The following is a 21,918-nucleotide window of genomic DNA, read 5'->3' on the forward strand; positions in this document are numbered from 1 at the left end:
TGTAGCCCCCCCGTCCCGTCATCCGCCCTCACGATTAGAAAATGCTGGTTACTGTTGGTTTTGCAGTTGCTGACAGTGGTAGACCGTAGCTTTCGCATTAAAAAAGACGCTCGTTGTGGAGCAAGCGGTGACCAGAATCCAGTTTCTTCGGTTGTGTAGCGACAGGTCGTAACACAATCACAAAGAGGAAGCGTAACAGGGCTATCGGGGAGCCTGCCCCTTCAGTGAAAAAATGCAGGCGACGGAGTCGCCAGACGCTGTGGCGGGGGCTGCGGAGAAAGTAAGCAAAGATGCGATATCAGTTCATAGATATGTGTATGTTTGGGGAGCATCAGTAGACGTTTCGGTCCGTCTGACCAATGCTGGTGAGTGCAAGACGGCAACATTCACATCATCTGTACGCTTTGGTACTCGCGCAGGTGGAGTCTTTGGCAAAGAAGTTGAATTTCTGCTCGCACCTACGTGCCGCCGAAGGTAGGAACATCTTGAGTCGTCTACCTGATGCATCCTCAAATCTCCTACTCGTCTTATCACGAGGATAGCAAAGTTCATGGAGGAGACCGAATTTGTAATAACAATTAGACGTTTAGTGGGACCAGTGGCATTTCGGACGATACGGTGTCAGGAACCAAGGTCTTGAGTGAGCAGGGAGCCTGGAGCCTGAAGGCAACATGGGAGACCCTACCAGTGATGACGGTGTCCTTGGAGTGATGCAGAGACCATGGACGTGTTAGATATGCTTGAGGGCTGCATATTAGTGTTCACTAAGGCGCAATCGGGTTTTCGAAAGAACTAGATTAGGGAAGTCAGATGAAATATTACGTACTTCGTGATAGTGGGCGCGAGTGCAGTGTGATTGAATACCTTTTCGACCATCACTTGACAACAAAACAAGCGTTCCATTTCAGGATCGTGAAGCATCGAGCGAGAACGGCTAGAAAATATTCACGTTGGAGCCACAGGTGTCAATGTTGTCGCGCCTCCGTCCACGTTGCCATTCTGATCCGGGAAGGTGGACACGCCAGAGTTACACTAGATTGTTGCTGCCTGTAGATATCTCGTGTTCGATTGGTTAGTTTTTCGGAAATATTTTTTACGATCAGAATTGACATTTTCGCACGACCATGTCGCCATTCGGCAGAACCTGATTTCCTTGATCTGGTTTGCCCGAGGTGACCGCATCGCTAAAGGCTCGGAACTGATGAGGATCGTTGACATGTAATCCAGTGTCGACTTCATTCGTACTAATATTCATGTTTACAATGTGTTGGAGAGTGTCATGCTTCAGGAAAAGCAACGGAAGGAGCTGAAAAGCTCAGGAAATTAATATCCATCCTAATTCATGATGAATTTGTTGTTGAACCGTGGTTGCGAGTCACCCTTCTTGAAGCGACTCACAGCAACCTACTGTGCCTTCTTCTGATGGCCGGCAACATGGTAGAGGCCACAGAACAGGCTCAGAAAGTTATGGAACTACAGCACGCATTTGGGCTAGAGACCCTTACGAGCGCAGCTGTTCACCTGAACATATGTTCGTTACTTTCCCAAACGAAGCAGTAGGCGGCAAAAAACGAACCCCATAAACCATCACTCAGGAAGTTTCGTTCGGTCTACGCTCTTTCCATAAGTCAGTTTCACTGAAGTTGGAAGGGAATACAGCGTCAATCATCCATACTTTCGCCGTGGTCGAACGCTCCATAGGCAGCGGAAGGTGCATTCGCACACTCCCGTGAATACTCGGCAGAAACTGTTTCGTGTTCTAGCCTGCGATCTGGACGAGTCTGAAACAGTTTTGATGTCGGCTTTTTGTCAAACACTGGCGTCGAGAGCCTTCTAGAATGGCTCCGGCAAATGTTTGAGGTGGCTGGGAATGGTTGTTTCTGGTAAAATGGGAAACACGGTAAATCCTACATTCGCCATGAGATTCCATGCATCATTGTCTGTCTGCGCCATATCCCGTCTGTTGTGTTTTATAGGCATTTCGACGCCCTTAAACATGCTGGCTATGCACTTTCTCTTCTTCAGCGGCAGGCAGAAACTTTTGCTCCCAAGCGTTTGCCGGGTACACCACCAGAGCTCCTCAATTCTGCAACAGCAAAGAAGAGATGATCTGCTCAGAATTCGAACTGATACGTGAACACAGCAAAGACCTGCGCAAATGTTCACTGCAATAGGAAGGAGTCGGATTTGGGGGTTGTCAGACACGGACACCGTGACTGATGGACAGGTTCTACACACTTTGACTTGTCCCATAGAATGATGCTTGCAGCCCCCGGTCAACAAGCATTTCAAGCATGCCATGTCTATTGGAATGATCGCCGGAGCTCGAACTACAGGAAACTTCTCCGCATTCAACGAATGACTGATGAATCGCTATTGCGTTTTATCATTAGGTGTCCGAGTGTTCGAGGAACTTTTCCCTTATGTGGAATAGCGCGTGTCGCGGGGACATAATAAACCGTGGTTGTTTATCAATTAGAGCACTTGCATTTTACTCCATAAAAGATGGAAGGGAATAGACTTTTCCAGACAAAAACATATCGCGGCGGTCGTTGGCCTCCGATTCTGTGCATATGCCAAACTATATCCTGCAGTGAACAGCCACTGTGGCGACTGTGATGTGTGGTGTTTAACAGGAGACTATGCCGCACTACTTGTTGCATCTCATTTTAGCGTGGGTGTCCAGAAGGAGTATCTACACATCAGAGACGCTGTTCTGAGCTACAGTGTGGCACTGCAGATCGCAAGAGCAAGTCTTGGAATAAACCATCCGATGATCCCTCTTCTCCGAAAAGGTATTTCTTCCCTTAGAACGGTGGGTCCCACACGCATATATTTCTCGATTACGGACGTCTTCTGTTCCGCGCAGAAAGCTCTTGCGGTCATGCATGCCTAGGTAGGGTGAGAGGGTTGCTCACGCCACGAAAAATGCGTCCGACACTTTGAATAGCGATTTCCAAGCTCCAGGAACGATGATTTCGTGCTCATCATCAACAGATACACAGGGTTGGTGAATCCGTGTGTCTGGCCATGTCAGTCAGGCCGCCTCGGTCATCTGGCCACAGCGAGTATGTCTCGTCGATTTTCAAACAGTCGCCTAGGCTCTCCACCTCGAAGGGGTGAGCTACTATCTCCTACTTGCTGGCAATCCTCCATCTCTACGAAGTCCCCCTTGACCTGATCGTCCCCACAGAACTGGTTTGGAATGGGTCATGGTGCTGAAATTTTATGGCGTACTTATTTGAATGTTGCTGATGTCATTTTCGTAGGAACAATCGAATCCGATGAGAACCGTGGAGGTGCTGTGTCAGTCGACTACTGGAACAAGTGGAATAGATCTGCCGGCTGCCTTCAGGTGATAAGCAACACAGAAAAACTCTTCACGGGACACGCAGACGTGAACATGTGTGCGGCCTCAGCATTGTCCACGTAATTGTTAGGATTCGGCAATGCCACCTGATACATAAACCTTCCTTTCTGCCACCCATCGTGTAAACAGAACAGCGCCTTCCGAGTTAGTAATTTCCAGTTTCATTCTGAGCATTACGTTTTACAGGGGTTGAAATCTCTGCGGTTAGATGGGGCGCACGCACGAATCTGGCCAGCCTCAGAGCTGAGGAAGGTACGCTTCAAGGACTTGCTGCCGAAGGTATCTCGAGAATGCATTTACCTGCGACTTTACATTCTGTCACCTGTGAATGCAGAGTGACGAACGTGACTACTACTACTCTCTACCTGCAGAGCCTGAAGTAGCGATAGAATGAAGCAGACGAGGAACGTAGACTTTTCTGTCAATCACTGCAGTACGAGCAGCTGTCTGCTTCCCTTCTTCGCCTTGTTTATTGTGACAAGTAACTGGATGGGGTTCCAACTGAGTGACGCGTGTGACTTGTGTGCCGCACAAAATGGCGGATATTTTTGACAGGAAGCATTCACAAACGGGTCCGAACTCCTCTGCTGCCAGACACGATATTTTATGTCCCTTCTGCAGCAGAATGACATGTTCAAAAGGGAAAACGAGTGCGTAGCAGAATCTGCACCACAAAGTGTAGACGAAATTCTGTCGGGCGAGGGAAAACAAGGGATTGATGAGTTCTTCGAAGATTGCATCTCTCACTACAAATTACAATTTGGTGGGAGATGCAGTAAGTAAGTCTGTTAATTCATAGGAAAAGAGCGGAGGAATGTCATCTGGAAGCCAACCACACCCCTACCGTTCTGGTCTTCTTTGGACTGTCTGAAGGAATTTTATGTACTGGGAATACAGGATCTGAGAGGATATGAAAGATTGTGATCAAAGAAGAATTTGTCCCCCGTCTGACTGAATCCCTCAACGACAGTCCGTCTGTGTTAAGGTCGGGTGTGCTTGTAGCTGCTAGTTTTTGACAGCACGAAATGCCTGTTCGATTCATCGCTGGGTGACGTGTGATGCGAGATGTTTGTAGTGGTCACGAGCATAACGAGTCTGGCGGCAAGAATAAGGGAGCTGATATTTCAGAAAAAAATGCGCAAATCACTGGTGCCAGTATCAGGTCCAGCAAAGAATCGAATTCCTCTCGGTACGTGTTCAGTAGATCGCGACGCAGTTCAGGCGATTCCCACGGAAGTGTCGTTCTGTCAGAAAATTAGCGTCATTGTCTTCTGGTGGTTTAAGATCTCTGAACCGCTACGCTTGATGGACATGGATGTGTCGTTTCTGACGTGTCAGGAAAGTGTAATGGTTTTTGTCTGCCGCAACCCGTCAGAAACGAGAATCTGGGACATCGGGGCTTTTTATGCTGTAAAAAAGTTATATATGTTATCCCGTCGATATGGTGAACAACTGTGACACTTTCCACGAAAGAGGGCCCTTTCCTGTGCCGCCTGAGTCGAACGAAAATTCAGCTGTCGGTAGTGTCTCCCCTCCAATGTGCAGAGTAACGCCGCCAAACTCACGTTGCAGGCCATTGATTACTGTGGATACCCGGACGAGAATTTCGTTTGGAACTCACCGCATCAAAGCGCATCAAAAATCTATCTGTGAATACGCAACGTCCTCAGAGGATTCAGTGACTTACGGTTCGGGCACGCAACTGTCAAGCTCAACCGCCATGCTTGTACCACCAAATAGAGAACGAACAGCTGCTAGTGCCGTCACAGGCGACCAGTTGGTGTGCTCAGCAGGAGTGCAGTGCGAGCTGCTACGGGATTCACACTCGCAAATCTTGCAACGTGAGAGTTCCACAAGCAACCTGCCTGATCAAGAAGATCTCTCTGGTAGCCAACGGGGTTCTGAGCGGAGGCGGGTCAGCTTCTCACAGAATGCTGCCGAAATCATCTGTCGAGAAGGAAGAGAAACAAGCCAATCAGAGGAAACAGAAGAGCTCTGTTTTTCCTCAATCAGTGATGGGCCACCTCTCAATTTCGGAGAATCAGTCACTTCATCCAAACATTGGCATGTTGAGAAAAAAATTCAACGGCCAGAGGAGGATATTTCTGCGCCTAATGCTATCGCTTCTCACTCAGGCGACGGCGACGATAACAGCGAAAATGCTGACGAAACACTGTCCATAACTGGAGCCATTGACCATTATAACGTTCCCTCTTCTACACCAAGACGATCGAGCCTGAGAACGCAAGGGCAGTCTTGTCGACGTCCGAAAAGTGGTCGGCGTCGAGTGAGTTTTCAAGAAGGAGCACAAGTCCGTTTTGCAAGCGAATCCAGCGTTTTGGGTACCTTGGCCGAAGATCAAGTCGTGAATGTGGCGAAGGGGTATCTCAGCAGGATGTTCGATACTTACACTACACGTAGGCAAAGCCCGATAGAGAGGCGGCCTACCCCGTGGCCGCGGATGCTAACCAAACTGTCGAAAGTCAAACAACCGACCTTGGACAGCGAGGCTGCGAAAGAACTGTCCAATTCTTATGTTGCCAGTCTCACTTTGAGAACAGCACTATCCTCTGAGGCAGCCTCTATTGTTGGGGATATAATATATCAGGCAAGTATTCTAGCGTCCAAGCAACACTCGCCTGAACAGGATCGTCGGGCTGTTTGAAGAAATTGAAGGCGTGATTCACCTCCTCAAGTTTAACTTTGGCGCATCGCGCAAGACGCCTTCATGAGCTGTGATACTAGGTCTAAGAGAGAACTCATAATAATAGAATGCTGAAGCTACCGTGAAGTAATAGAACGCTGAAACTACTGTGGAATCTTTGTCCATGTTTCATGACGAACTTCGGAGTGGGTCACTGGCGCTACTCCTTCCTGTACACGCCAAACGACCCTACGTGATGCCTCCACAACGCATTTACCGGTCTGTTATTTTCGAAAAACACGCAGTATAACTACACAACGAAGGAACTATGGCAACACACCAGCTTTGAACTTTTCTTGCCAATGATTATGTCCAGGAACCCTCATCATCAACAACAGCACTGACACTAACCAGCACGAGCTAAAAACGAGATGGAGGGCGCTGCAGGAGCTCGAGGAGAGCGACATTGCACTTTGTTACAGTACACAGATGACAGATGACAGGCTGCATTCGACTAAATAGGGCTGGCGTCAGTTGCGTAGTGTAAGGTCCGCATGTGTGATATCTTTCCCCGCTTGTTTTACATAAAGCAGTCGCCAAGCATTCACGACATCAATGTTTGCCTGACTTCATGGATCTGGTCCACCATAGAATTATTAAGAACTGTATGTCCGTACGACCTTTTTCATTCCCTCCTTTTTAGCGAAACGAATTGTCTTTGGGGTGTTGAAGATCCAAAACTGCTGACTGGCTGCAACTTGCCGTCAGGGGTCAGCATCCAAACTAGGCCCGCGCCCACCAGGGCCACAGAGAGATGGGTAAGCTGCAGATGTGGCACGGTCAAGGGGGCTAACTGAATCCGCCAGCAGGAGCTCAGTCCCCTTGGTGGTGGACGTGACTTCAACCCTGCTCATGAGCAAAGATGATATACTGCATCCAGGTGCCTGTGCAGAACCTTGAGGACAACATGCGCTTGACGTTTAACCTTCGAGCTCCTGTAGTGTGGTAGAACAGAAATGGAGTGAGACAAGTAACTCTGTGGCAATGCCTTGTTTCTCCAATAAAAGTGTGTCCACATAGGCCCTCCATCTATTTACAACCAGAGGGCAAGAGTCAAAGTCAACATGTAATTGTTTTGATCTCTGAATAACTGTGGCAGTCTGGTACCGACTGTGTACATTGTGCTTGAACAATTTGTCAACCGCTTGAAGCTACAGTTCTGCAGCGAAACCCGTTTGACGACAGGAAGCTCTGAAATATGTTGCAATAGGGGGGTAAACCCAGTATCGGCATGCAGTGCTGTATTATATAGAGATCCGCAACCCCCCATTTACTTCTTACTCCCTGCTGCTCCGCAGCCCCCCCTCTTCCCGCGCCCATATGCACCGGAAAAGTCTATTAGTATCTGCAAATTTATCCCGTGGAACAGCGAACTGCGTAGGAAATGGAGACATGAGGTCATCCGGTTGACCTGAAAAAGACCTGTTGCATCTAAGCCCAACTTTTATAGGTAGCACTAGGTTTGCAGCCGAACTGCAAATACTCACTGGGGCAGCACGACTGGCAGTACTGACAAGATCCGGGAGCACAGGAACCGTGGGTGTCGGACCGCAGTCATCACGGCCATCTCCTCCGACTCTCGTGTCGTCTGCCTTCTGACCCTGATGGAGGTTGGGCAATATGGCTTCAGTTTGAACAGGTGCCTCCAGAATCCGGTTTTGCTTGCAGGTGGCTGAAGCAATTCCATTGATCCAAAAAGTCATGACCAGGCAGTAATAATTCGGCTATCAATAGCTCCTCATGGCTCGCTGCGCGAATGCATGTCACCACTAATACGATGGTAATCAAAAAGAAACAAAAAAGGGAAATATCTGTCGAAACGTCGTGTCGGGGGGAACTTCAGCGCTGGAACTGAGTGGGCTTGTACTGGTTTGAACGGTGGTTTTTTTCAAGCATCATGAGCAACTGAAGAACATATTGAGTTTCCAGTTGAGGACTTCTGCGTTTGTTTGTCCCACGATGGTTTTTTTTTCTGTTATGAAAGGCTTTCTGTGTCGTGCCCCGCTTCGTGTCGAGCCAACGCGAGGACTCCTGCGCGAATGCCAAGCTGTACAACGCGAACACCCCCTTGACTAGAAAACGACGTCACTGCAGTTGTTTCCAGCCTCGCATGCACAGGCGTGGCTACAGTGAGGAAATGCACAGTAATACACTTCAGCCGGAACCAGACGGAATTGCAGTCTACAACTCTGGATGTACGAACATTGCCGCTCTACCGTCACGACAGCTCCACCACCAGTCCAAGCACCGTTCTGTGAATACTTGTTTCCATGTGGCTGAATGCCTTACCACACAGAACCAAACAGGCATCTGTTTGATCCCTTTGTGTATACACGTCTCCTACAGAAGAAGTGTCGATCAAGAAGTCTCCCATGTGTCTGCAGCGCTCAGCTTTGTTTCTCTCCACTTGCTCATTTTTCCGCTGAGACTCCGAATTCCTTTCTGTGTTTCCCTTCCCTAGACCCATGGGCACTCCTTTGCCGATTGTTCTTGAGCCGGCACCTGATTTCTTTATTCTGAGTCACAGAGCAATAGTACAGTGGCCTCGCGTACTCGCAGAACCTCTATGCTACTTGCGGAATTGCGCTTGGCGTAAGTGTCTCGGAGGTTGTTGTGGTGGTGCTTAGAGCCCCCAGGACGCCCATGCTACACTCCTGAACTTGCGTTCAGCAGGTGCATCCAAGACAAGGTGTTCCGTTGTTCAAGGTTGTCTTCCTTTGAGCACTGCATCTGTGGTGTACCTGCCACTATGCGAGTTCAACCACGTGTTAGTCTACCCAGATTTGGAAGCAAGCTTCTCTCACTTGGCTGTCTCTTTCTTTCCATAGTAATCTTCTAGTTGCTTGCGAAGGAATTTGCTCCGCAGCTCCCGCTTCCTCTCCTTTTCTTTGAGGTAATTTTGGTTTTCGATCTCCCGCTGCTTCTTTTCTTCCAGTTCCTTCAGTTTGGCGTCCAGTCTGCGTTCCCTGTACTCTTCTATGGCGAGCATTTTAGCGACCTGATTGCGGATGATAGAGAGTCAATGATGGAACGATAATATCAGCAAAACATCGTCGGTCCTTATAAGCCGTTTCTAGGGATATTTACGTTGATTTTCGAGATCGGGTAGCGTGTACAGGGTCAGTGACAGTGCCACTGACGGCGTTGCTGTTTCATTGATTGAAAAACAGAAATGTTCCACCAATTAAGTCCTTTTCATAGAATCATGCGAGGACGACTCCGAGCGCAGAGGATTTCCCTCATGATGGCAAAAAATGGCAGGAGTATTCAGGTCAGGAATGACGAAATGAAAAAGCCCTAAAACGAGAGCTTGTGACTCCACAGCAATCTTCTGGATGCCTGATCACTACCGTAAGGACTCTTTAGACAACACGTGCTCACCTGGGCAGCCTCGATTTCCTTGCTTTTCCGCTTGCTCTCGACGGACTGCAAACACATCCGGGAGATAGCAGCCATTAACTCGATTTGCACTAACGCGGTCTGTTTCTTCGCGATAAGAAAATGTGGTAAGATTAACTGGGTGTAATGCCTCCTTTTTAAACCACGCAGCAGCTAAATTGGGATACGGGACTGCAATCATGTCCACATCATGTCCGTTGGACCCTTCTATCTTCCGTAAATTGATTTCCAGTAGTCATGGAAATTTCTCCATCCAGCTGGCATGTCCATGAACTATCTCGCACGCAGATGTGCGACGTATTTTCCAGGATCAACTTGATTGCAGCTTCACACGTCAGACGAACAGATTTAATTGCCAGCCTTCCCTCAGGATTGATAGCGACAGTAAAGAGAAGTCTTGGGTTATGCAGTGTTAGCACAAGGGCATCTCGACTGTTGGTAGCCTACGGCTACATTGTCAAAAATCTTTGTTGTGTCTGACAAGTCCATAATTTTTCCTGCAAACAGTACCAACCTCCGGCCGTTGGCTTTTTATGAAGGTACAACAACTCCATCTCAGTAGCAGTGGCAGGAGAAATGGCAGACAAAAAGAGCGGTGAGCTCCTACATCTATAAATAGTCTGTTAACCTCCCCAACATGTGGCCTCTTTCGCCTCTTTGCCGTCCTCAGGGCACACGAAGGCTTTGAACGTTATCACGTAGGGCTCTTTCTAGTAGTAAGATCATTGCCTGGGGAATCAGACGTTTTGAGGTCAACCTGCAAGCGATTTAATGGTTCTGCTTCAATGTGCACTTTCCTTCGCGAGCTTAAGTTCTATGTTACCTCCATTGCGACCTCCCGGTCACGTCTGTAGCGTTCTGGAAGACAGCCAGCAAACAACATATCGCAGAGGTAGGCGGCTTGGTCTCTCGCACCACCATCAGACAGTGCTGCAGCGGTGAACGGCGACTGTACAAGGTCACCGGCAGGCTGATTTCGTGGGAAACCGGACAATCCCTGTGGCGAACGGAGCTGAAGGGGTTCAAGAAGAGCCTCTTGATAGCTTCGTTTGAACCCTGGCTGCTTATTAGCAATAGAGAAACCCGACGGTAACGTTGACGACGTGTTTTTCTTCACGGTAGGAGACGGCAGTGTTGCCTGAGGTGGCCGGTACTCGCCAAAATCACTATTTCCTTGGATTCCGCCTTCTGCCACTGCTTTGCCACGTCCAATCTGGGCGGCAGCGGATCTTCTTTTTGGATCCTTCTGGGGCAAAAGGATTTGAATTGGTGGTGGTTCTGATTGCTGGTCGCGGGGAGATCCCCCAATAAGTCGGGCTGTCGCTGGCCGGCTACATGGCGAGCATGTGGCACCGCCCTCTCGTTCGCTGGCCACCCCTAGTGGAGACGCATCTAGGCAAGCAGCGCGAGACGGTGGCAACAAAGAAAGGCCGAATTCGCTCAAAGCACTAGTAAGATTCGCTTCCAGCGACCGGGTGTAGTAAGCGGCTGCTGAGGAGCCTCCTTGCACGTTTTGTGCTTCCAGAGTTGATGGCTCATATTGTCCAGAGAGAATCATTTCGTTCTGGTAGTGATGGCTTGTTTCCCCACATGGGAGAGGAAGCGTGCAGACGCAGCACCTTCCCAAAAAGGGGAGCCGACATGATGCGTTGTTTGCGCATGTCTTGACAGCCTTACTAAGCAGGACCAGAGTGAACGGTTCCAGGAGGCTATCGCCGACGATTTTTAACATTCCACGCCTCTGTAAAGTAGTTCCAAGGAACAGTGCAAGACTCGAACTTAAAGTGATGCATCAATGACCAGTAAAATCCTAGTAAACCGGCAAATCCCACAGACTCTTATAGGAGGCATGGGATAGACTTGTTCGGCCATGCTTCACCTTCAACGTATAACCAAAAGACTTCCCTTCGTCATCATCGTCATTGCCACTTTTATCGGATGAACAGTGTGGCCGGGCACATGTTCCTTTTTCCTCTAGGATATGTCTATCAAAAGGGCAGGTGGCCTACCTGAACCAGGCTGATGAGCTGCGGAGTGAGCCCCTCGCACGGCATTTTAATGAAAGCATCTTTCCCCTGAACGTTCAGAAGCAGAACACTTGGAGAGACACCTGAGGACACGCGCAGCTGCTGTTGCCCTCTGTGCACCGGTTGTTTTACAATCGACAATGGTGAGCTGTCAGCGTACGAACGGTATCGCCTGCCTCTACTCCGGCGGTCGCCTCCTGTTCTAGTTGGTAGCGAAACAACGCTCGTTATCTATTTCGGTCAACAAGCTTGGAATGCCGTAGCTCAGCTTAAGCAAGTTCTAGAAGAAGTGATCCTGTTTCCCGGCTACAATACACTCGAGAATTTGACAACTGCTTGCGAAAGAATCAACCAGCGCGCAAAAGTGGAGATGTGGTGTATGTGATTGTAGTTACAACATATACAGGTATACGGTGTCAGATGAATTATCGGAAAGTCTGGTGAAACACTTGAAACGGAACGTTGCAGGCGTAGTGTAGCTTGTGAATGCTCACCGGATTCTGGAGAAGAGGTCGAGCGTGAACCAAAGGGAACGGAACGAACGGAGGCCAGCCTCGTTTCTGAAGTGCTACTCGGAGGATTCTGGTCATAGCATATGGCAAGGACATTATCTCGTGCCGCATATGTACTTATGCTGATGTCACCAGACTGGCGAGATATGAGTGAGAAGCGTGCCGTTGGGATAACGCCGCCGGTGCAACCATTGTAGCAGAATAAGATCAATAACAAAGAAACGTAGAGATGCACTGTACGCATAATTCCACAGTGTGTTACTATGGTCTCCACCAGGAGGAAAGATGGATGCGGCAGATCAAGCCTAGCGAGCCATTTTTCTAAAGAGGATTGGTCAGCACAGGCACTGAGGAGAAACTGCCGAGCGTTTACAGATGATTCAGCAAGACGTGTACAGAAGCGTCTGTGAGCGCGAAAGGAAATACGTTTGTAACTTCTCGAACTAAATATGGTTCTCTTAGACTGACTTCAGCTCTCTCCTCAGACTCTCTAGATTATCCAGATGGCACTCCGTAATGCGTGAACTCGCCACGGCGGGAAGGTCCAGCGTGAGACGCAGCCTCTCAATTCTGTTTTTCAACCCAGTCACTTCCTCGTCGAGTTGTGTTGCGAGGTCGTATTGCCTGCCAAGATGACACCAATGAACTTTTCGGGGGGCTATAGCAAGTCACCTGGACAAGCATGAAACGGGGTGACAGGAGACTTAAAATCAAGTTTGAGAACAGAGACAGCAGTTCACAACGTATCGTCCACCACCTCTGATGCTGGCTCACGACGTTTTCTCCCGGGAGAGGAAAAATCGAGATCGGCCGCGATTGTGGTGGACGCGCAGTGAGGTGGTATGTTCGACAGTTCATGTAAACACTACTCTCTGGACAAGAAAACTTCCTTTGTTGAAGATGACACAACGCCCGGTTGCAACAAATTTCAGAGAACCACGTGAAGGCCGTACTCACGAAGGCTTGTTTGGTATGGCTTCCATTGTCTTCAGTAGCCTGCGTTGGACATTCAAGCCGGTTTCCGCAGTGCATTGATGTAGGAAATAATTAGCGAATTTGATTCACATCAATTGCGTCGTTATTTCCTGTGAGGCAGTTCGATAACGAAAAGCGTCTTTCTTTCGTTTTTTGAATAGCCAAGATTTATGAGCCCCTTCAACAAATTTCTCTGATTTTCTCGTCATCCTCTTGTCTGTCTCTAGTGAAGATCTGGCAGCTTCTCCGACGGCAATTGAAGTATTCATACAAGGAGACACAATGTGTTGCAGATAGGGTAGCCTCTAGTTCGCCGAGCTCATGCAGTTACTTACCTGATCAGGTGGTCAGCTTCTGGACTGCTGACATCAGACACAGGAACTGTTCCGATCACAGCAGTTCTCCAAGATTCGTTTAGAAAAGTTTCCTGTGCATACAATACCACACAGTGCCTTCTGCTGCCGATACATGAACCAGCAATCAAGAATTAAAATATCCAAAAACCCTCTACTGAGCGATTACTCCGATAGTATTTGCTGTCGGGCCTTTCAAGCCGTTATGCGATCTTCTTAAAAGGCATACTTGCCTTCAGAACTGTCCTGAGAATACCGCAGTCGCCGTCAGCCTGCAAGAGCAATCAAGTGGGGACAGTCTGGACACAAGTGATACTCATATTTGGAGAGCGATCTAGAAAAACACAAGGTTCGTGTTACCGACAGGTTCTGTTGTAATCGCTGACCATGAGTGGAGTTGGCGCTCCGTCACCACGCAGGCTGCTCAACGTTCCGGGGAGAAGAGACTCGAGTAAAGTGAATATTGCATTTCTTGAAAGCCTTATGTCGTTTGCTTCTTCTGGAGAGCTTCCGTCGCTTGCACAAAGCGCGCTGCAACACAAGATAATCTCCACGACGGTCGTGTCCGGGGGCATTGTTTTACGCGGTGGGAGTAAACGAGCAGCGCTGCGAATGTGGAAAACTAAGAATTTGGATGATTCAACGCACATCTCCGGAGGTGTCCTTCATCGTTCCACAGAGCGACACTGCATGTCAGAAAATATTCCGTTACACCTCCCTAGGTGATGTAAAAGTTCTCTGAAAACTCATGGATCGCAGAGCTGTACGAAACATGAATATAACGTCCGCTCCAGTGTCTGCTTCTGGCCTTGCACGATTGGTGTGTTCTGGTGATGTTGTTTACTCGATCGACATGCTTTGCAAGTTCTTTCTCCTCACTCTGTATCGCGAGTGTGAGAAGAGAGATCTAGAAAAACCAAGCGCCCTCGTTGCAATTCATTTGTACCCCGGTCCTTTCGCTCGATGGTAAAAATCACAATGCGATGAGGCGGTGCCCGTCTGATATTCTCTTCGACGCGATGATCGAGCTCTGGTTGCGATTCGCTTTGTCCACAACGGTCTGCAACAACATACGGAAAGAACAATTTATGCACCCTAACCGCATGTGGTATGCTGATTGTCTCATGTGTTCGAAGAGCGGGTATAAAAGTTTTGGGAAACAGAGATATGTTTCCCCACACAAACGATGGCACAAAGCTCTTTTGGCGTTCGAATTCTCCTTTTCCCCTCACGTGCAATGATTGGCTTACGTGCGCTGGCGATGAAAATCCTCGCGAGGGAATCCATAGAATCAATCAGCCATTCTGATGCTCCGCGAAAGCGTATGGTGGATGGGCCGTTAGTGCAGCCTGGAGGCTGCTCTAGCTCACAGAGCGCATCACCTCCAAGCGCGTCGCGCATTTCTCCATGGGAAATTTCCAAATACGTAACGCCTAGTTCCGAGGATTCGTGTACTGTTAGTGCATTATTATGTAGCTGTTCCAGTAGCCACCTGTCAGTTCACCCAGTGCACAGGAAGGCGAGAGTATAATTCGAGTTGCAGGCATAGACCAGGATCATGTAGTAATGCTTGTCGAGTTCCTTATATGTATTTACCTCACTGCGCACTCTGGATCATACGAAAAGAGTTCACTGGAGGTACTAGGAAATAGGATTTCGCGTTAGGCCTTGGGAAAACGACTTTCGAACCACCAACGTATCTTGGTACAAAGGCACTCACAAACCTGACATCAGTGTCCATACGAACGTATGCAACAGAGGTGTTTGCCTACGTCTTCACGTTTGTGTGCAAGAACAGTGCGCAAGTGCAGGATTCGATGTATGGTGAAGGTGATATCGTCCACTTGTTCGTGGAATGTTTCGGGAGGAGCGTCAAAATGATCAGGTTTGTGCTGATATGTCGTTGGCATGTCATCTTCTATGAGGAGTATTGTGAGCTTGAAGTTTGCACTGAGGTTGCGCAAAATGATGGTAAAACAAACGTACTTCCCAGTCTCGAAAACCAGGCCTCCCCGATCTTCAGATGTGAGGGCATCATAATCCGAACACCACTCATCATTTTCGCCTGAAGAGTTCTGTTTGATCGCTTTCACGATGGTAGCAAAAGCTTGTCCTAGGAAGCGGTGAGTTTCCTCCGCGCCTGTGAAAAGTAACTAATGATGGGCAAAACGCGGCGTTAAGCTTAAGCACCCGCTTATGTAATTCTCGCTTCAACCAGACTGCGAGGCTAGAACATCTCGTTTTCTATTGTTAGCACGAAAACCGTGCCTATTGGGGGGTGGGATCACAGACACATTCCTTGATTGACTATCGTGACACAACACAACAGTCTCGATGATTCCCCGTTGATATGGGTTGCAGTATTACCTCGCATTCCCAGTAACAAGCAGCAACCGTCGTAGCCGTTCAACGCGGAGTCCACAGCATCCTTAATCGACTCGAAAATTAGACTTGGGCTTGACTCCGTCCCCAATACTAGGCTAGGCAGATTCCTGCCAATGTTCGTAGCAGGGAGCATAAGCGTATGTTTTCAACGAAGCAGTAATGTTGCTAGCACATCCATGTCTTCGGCAGAGACAACGCACACGAGCGTGATATGGAAAATGTCTATAAACATTTAACACGTATCTCTATGCTTGAGGTGATGACAAGGAGATACGGGTAGGATATGGAAACATTTTTGTCTGTTCTAATATTCTGGATTGACAACAAACATATACCCACAGTCACCATATGACTTGAAACATCCGATCATGGTGGCCTCGTCGCCGCTCCAGCAGAGGCCCGTCTTTGGTGATGGTCATCCATGTATTCCTGATCAAGTTGACAGCCTTCATTCACTAGTCTAGTCACGTGTGGTGCATGTTAAAATCTTCACTGGACTTGGATCGGTTTGTCTAAAAGACTCAGGCCCATAGTAATTGTTCTGTCCATGTCGATGAAAAAGTGTCTGTGTAGATAGTCTGCAGCATAATGTTTTGCTGATGCAGTTTTAGCCCAAACAGAAATCATGCTGGAAACTGAGCCATGCCTACGAGCTTCAAATTGCACACCTGCTCACTCACATGATAAAGCTGTCATGAATTTTTGAGCTTGTTACTTTAGCCTCTTCCTTAGTTGGGCCTTCGGTGCCGCTGTTTGAAAACCGGCACACGACCCGAGTGAAACACGTTTTTTTGTCCATAATTGGCTGCAAGCATCATGCTTGGCAAACGAGTGATTAACACCCACTTCTCACACACGACCAGCGAGGGCAGCCTGCGGCATGGTTGTTTACGTCCAACTACCAAGGGTCGTGCATTTCTGCCAGCACGTGAGTACAGTGAATTTCTATAGTCACTCCATGCACGGAGGCATTGGCATCATTAGCCTTAACTGTGCAGGACACTACTGCTGTCCCTCTGAGAGCACAGCAGAGGAAGCATTCGCCCCCTTCTTATTTGGGGAAGACCATCAGCTTAACACTGTTTTCCTTGTTTATGCGAATAGCAAAAACACAGATCGAGGAGTGGGGTGGAAGCCTTAGTCGCCAACATACAAAGTGATGTTGCACGCTTGCTGTGCAGAGAGTATAGGAAACAATGTGCGTGTTGCTGAGTTAACATTTTAATGAAAATTCTTCACATCCATATGTAGCTAAAACCGACGCTTTGGTCAATCATCTCTACCATCGCGAGCTCTTATTGTGGGGACTGCCGCCTGGCGTCCCACCAGCTACATTGGTGAACTATGAAATGAGGTACGCACACAAGTTGCACATTTTGTCTTGGAGAACAGGTTCTGCGCAGTTCCATGTCCCTATGTTGTAAAGCTTTTTGAATAGAGTCGATGTCGTTTGTTTCTCAGTGAGGAACACTGGATTCGTTTACGACGCACAAGGTCCCGCAGATGTGGGACGTGGAAAAGGGGTCCGGTAAAAAACAACAAGGAATGATGCGCAGCCTCTGGCACTTCCCCCTCTACTTCGACGCTTAAGACACCGTTTATGTATAGAAATTAGTTGTTCCCTCAAAGGTATATAAGCGTAAGAATTTAGACTGCTGCAAGAACGGTGTGCATGCGTCCATTCAGCTGTTCGCCGATCGGGTCTGACGCTGTGACAGCCTAAACACTGGCCCAGCGAATTAGAAGCCACATCATACGAGTGACAAAAGGGGGAAACCTCACTGTCGTCAGGCCTACGAGCTTCCAGATGAACTGTAGAATCCAACAGTCTAGAAGCTAGAAAACTGTCCCCGCCGCGGGCAAAATGCCGAGAAAACAAGACTGTGGTAGTGACTGATGTCTAGCTTGGAAAACAATAGCATTCCTGCTTGTTCACACCGTGCTGTCTCCCGTCATCCTTTGCCTACCATGTCGGTCGGTAAATACGTGTTCATCTGCACAGCAGACTCATGAACGTGTGCGTCCCTCGCTTCCTAGACGGTGTCAAAGCATGTTTTGCACTTACTGAAACCCTCGTTACTTGCTGCGTAGTCTCTGAAAAAAGGAGACTCTGCTGAAAATACAGCTCGTTTACGCTTCATGTGTTCTAGCTGTTGTGGCGCCACACTCCACGCGTGTACTGGGGATGCGGTTAGCGGTGAATGGTCGTATCTGAAATCGGCAAATCCAGCTGTGACGGATGCTTCTAGCACTTTAATACAAAACGGAAGCCCTCATGCAAAAAGAATCGACCACTTCATATTATTTCTTCTTGACATGAAAGCACCAGCATTAAACGAAGAAAAATGTTGTGAAGGAACAGCCCGAGTTGTGAATAATTGAGACATGAGATAAGCTGAAACTGACCTACATGGTAGCCGCTGAACCTTGGCACCACCAGGTGACTGAAACTCGTGATCATATTCCTGCTTTAGAGACAATGGGAACTCCTCTACCTGCTGAAAGTCTCAGCTCTCCTACCCATCAACAGTTACAAAAAGAACCTGAGGTCGTGGCAAATCGATACGCACAAAATGCAGTGACTCTTGCCACAGCGTCGATAACCTGTTCGACGCGCTATAGAACGGATAGATCCTTTTGATTCTCCACTGCATTCATGCTGGCATCAATAGCGACAACAGGTGGTTATTTGTGATGTTTCGGATAGCATAAAATAGGTATCAACACGCAATGCCGTCCTTACACCGGGAAAGATATTCACCTTGCAAAATCATGAAGCCTAAGTATTTATGCTCATTTCTGCATCAATTAATTATACATGAACCTCTCTTTCTACTTTGCTGCAATGAGAGTGTCGGTACCCGTTCTTGACACCTGCGGGAGATAACAAAAGGCAAGCACGGTGAGACCCGCCTCACCGCATGCATCATAATGGTATACGAAGGTTTACTGCACACGGTGTTGCTCAGGTACAACAGAGGCGACAGCAAAGATAGTGAATGCAGCACGATGGACACATTGCGAGACCATTGCGCTGGAGATCTCGTTTGGACTTGTGATTGTGGCCTTTGAAGAAAACTGTCGCCATTTTCGAGATTCGTCCGTGAGAGTCGGCTGTGCCAGTCCACACGGCCTCTACTGACCCCTCCACAGCTAGGGTACACCTTATTCTCAGCCTGATGCACATTTACTTCCTGTCATGAGGTGCATGCATACCAAAAATGGAGCAGCTGAATGAGACACACGCAGCGGTAACAATTTTTGAAACTATTTTTGACCTTCTACTTCTTTCGATCGCGTTCTGCATTCAAAAAAAGCCCGGCAAGTTTTTAGTGTAATCTCGAAACAGCGGAAAGCGGTTCGCCCGCTTGCAAAGGGATGCGCTCGCCGCTTTCCCTGTCCTGATACCCTGCTGCATGCAGTGCCGGATTAGCGTTAGTCGTCGCAGTCAGTGAACAGTCGCCGTTGGAATACCAGCATTTTCCCATGCAACGTAGTCCGTCTTACCAGCAAAAAATGTGACGCTTCAGAGTCACTTGAAATATGCCGTAATCACATCATCATCAGTATCTACTGCGTCCTTAAGCGAGGCCCTGTAGATCTCGTGCATTTGTTACGAGCTATGTCTTCACAGTTGTGGCACACAATGATCTCTCTACACAGACTCTTGTGCTGACACGTTAAATATTTGCAGTGACATAAGGACCTGCAATAGAGTTGGTGCTGCATAACCCTGTCCGGAAGTGTCTTTATGAGCTGCGGGAAGGAGGCAGCTATTACGTTACGTGGAACAACCATCAGGCCTGCATGAAGCGATCACGTTCTTCTGTCACAGTCGTTGCATGCTTATCTGTACGCTGTGTTCCAACAGTTTTTGATATGGTCCTGTTTACCAGATGCGCGCTGGTCTTGTTCAACTCATGGCAGTGTAGAGGGCGCCCCAAAGCCAACATCCTCCAAAATTTTCGTCACAGGTTAAGAAGTCACTGCTCGGCACATGCTTTCAGCTGACATCTATGCATGATGCCGATTATCGTCTCGAAAGAACGTGTGCCTCCAATAAGCCGGAACTGCATACAGGCTAATGAGTGCGTGGGGTGCTTGCTCTGTTCGGCTGCTTCGTTGCTGTAGCGACTGGTGAACTGCAAGGCTTTCAATCTGGTATGCACACGGGGGGACATCGTCGCTGTTTCAAAGCTGGTTGTGTATTCGCTTTTTTTCTGCGTCTTCTGTTCGTGTGCGGTCCACCAAATTCAAGAAGATGGCGGAACTGCTTGAGAAGCTAAATGTTCTGGTGGAGAAACAGAAAAAGATGGAGGAGGAAATGGAGGCACTTGCAGACTACCTCACCCAGCCAGGTAATTTCATTTCTTCATGAAACACTGACAGTTGTGCCCCAATAAACTGCTTGTTCATTCGAAAAGTCTTCGTACCCAGCTGCAAAGCGGTGGTGAACCAGGTAGTACATCACTTAGCTGCGATGGAGGTATGCCTCTTACTGTGAGCTTCAGTACCTTCGCTTGACATTTGGAAGATAAACGAGACAGAAAATCCGACCAAATATTTTCAGGTATTTTGGAGTTAATGTTAGCACCAACTTATTCGTAGAAAGTCGGTGTCCTCTAAGGCTGGAGAAGCGTGGGGGCTGGAGTGCCGTAATTTTACCCACATGCATAAGCCCGGTTCGGATAAGCTCAGGAGTGATAATTTCTGGGAGAATTACGTGCACTTCAGTTTGTATTGCCTCGTGGATCTTACGTTGTTCCTACAAGTCCAAAAATGGCGCCTTCTCTAGTGCAAGCCAAGACTACTCTTGTCTCTCATTATGGCACTCTATTTTTGCCCAGGAATGCCTGGTTTGACTGGCGGGCTGGTAGACGACGAGGGTTTCCCGCGTGCAGATATCGATATTTATGCCATTCGTGGTGCCCGCAACCGGCTGGCTATCCTTAAGACTGACTACAAAGAGGTCCGTTCTCAGATCGAGAAGGAGCTCTTTGCCCTGCACGCCCAAGGCCCGGTGGCAGTTCCTCGCACGGGTTGTGTAAGCACAGGAGACGCTTTAAATGCAGCCTCGTTGTCCCCTGATTCGAACACTGGTGAGAGCATGCAAGAGACACATGAATGGGACGCATTTTGTCGCCGTGTTAAGGAAGAGGTTTGCTCGTGTGAGATAAAAATAAATTGACAGATGAATTGTCATTGTCGATTCTCTGGCCGGTGGTTATGCGATTGTTTACTTTCTTTCGACGCAAAACAAAGGCGCGCCAATATTCATAGCAGAGCACGAGATGTAGGCTGATGCAGCGATATTTCAAGCGTTGCTGTCGCAGAAGTTAAACCAGGTAGAGAACCCCATCGAGAGAAGTGAATGGGCACATTGTGCTGATGCCTCGTGCATGTTGCGAAAAAGCGGGGTGAGCGCAGTGTGTGAACTCAGTATCCAACTTCGTATCCCTGTTTTTGTTTGTGGCTTGCAGCACTGGAGGAAAATCCCTTCATTCCATTCGCGAAGATCAGTGAGCTGCATGAGAATAGTCCAGCGTCAAAAGCCGGTCTTCGTCTAGATGATCTCATCCTTCAGTTTGGTGCCGTCTTCATTCGCAGAAAAAGTCTGCCAGAACCGTCGGAAGGGGATAAACAGCAAGTTGCTGCTGATCCGGGAGGGGATAGACCCGGCTGCAGTAGTGTGGAGCAGGTTTTCGAGAGGCTTCCTCATGAAGTTGGGAACCACACAGGGGAGGAGATCGATATCACTGTCTTCCGCAATAATGCAATTCTAAATCTGAAGCTTATTCCTCAAACGTGGGAAGGCATGGGTCTCGTGGGATGCCGATTCACACCCGTAACAAAAGGGATGCTGTAACAATTCTCTGTTTGCCTGAGCGCATTCTTCAGCGCGACAGCCAAGGCTGCGTAAAATTTTCACGTGACTAAGCGAAAGCGAAGTCGTCCGCGCTCTACCGTACGTTGTGGAGATTCGGGCTCCACTGACACATGATCCGGTATTGCCTTGAACCTTTCCAGACGTTGCGGTGAAAGTTCACAGGAAGGCGTCACAAACACCATTGAGCGCCCGTAGCTTCCGAAAAACACTTCACAACAGCCAGGAACCTCCGCACGCTCGCTCAATATGCGATCAAGCGGTGACAAGTTAGCATGAATACACGCACGTTATTTGCCTCAAGAAATC

The 21,918-nt window shown here is 48.4% G+C and overlaps 3 protein-coding genes across 3 annotated transcripts; 2 read left to right on the plus strand and 1 right to left on the minus strand.

Moving 5' to 3' along the window:
* Positions 1-359: 359 nt before the first annotated feature.
* On the plus strand, positions 360-5,445 carry TGME49_225680 (hypothetical protein; the record flags this gene model as incomplete). The annotated part of the gene is made up of 8 exons (XM_018780109.1): positions 360-474; positions 1,104-1,218; positions 1,977-2,062; positions 2,637-2,815; positions 3,038-3,119; positions 3,557-3,622; positions 4,446-4,559; positions 4,916-5,445. The coding sequence occupies 8 exons, from the start codon at positions 360-362 to the stop codon at positions 4,918-4,920; spliced, it is 762 nt and encodes a 253-aa protein (XP_018636003.1). The 3' UTR covers positions 4,921-5,445.
* A 3,213-nt stretch (positions 5,446-8,658) lies between these two features.
* TGME49_225590 (hypothetical protein) lies at positions 8,659-11,243 on the minus strand. Its single transcript, XM_018780108.1, has 2 exons — positions 10,297-11,243; positions 8,659-9,500 (listed from the first exon to the last, which is right to left on the minus strand). Exons 1-2 carry the CDS (start codon positions 11,203-11,205, stop codon positions 9,372-9,374), a joined length of 1,038 nt encoding a protein of 345 aa, XP_018636002.1. The 5' UTR covers positions 11,206-11,243; the 3' UTR covers positions 8,659-9,371.
* A 7,821-nt stretch (positions 11,244-19,064) lies between these two features.
* On the plus strand, positions 19,065-21,781 carry TGME49_225580 (proteasome (prosome, macropain) 26S subunit, non-ATPase, 9, putative). The gene is made up of 3 exons (XM_018780107.1): positions 19,065-20,083; positions 20,573-20,824; positions 21,206-21,781. Exons 1-3 carry the CDS (start codon positions 19,987-19,989, stop codon positions 21,589-21,591), a joined length of 735 nt encoding a protein of 244 aa, XP_018636001.1. The 5' UTR covers positions 19,065-19,986; the 3' UTR covers positions 21,592-21,781.
* The last annotated feature ends 137 nt before the right edge of the window (positions 21,782-21,918 follow it).

This window comes from Toxoplasma gondii, chromosome X, assembly GCF_000006565.2.
Source record: "Toxoplasma gondii ME49 chromosome X, whole genome shotgun sequence".
Lineage (NCBI taxonomy): Eukaryota > Apicomplexa > Conoidasida > Eucoccidiorida > Sarcocystidae > Toxoplasma > Toxoplasma gondii.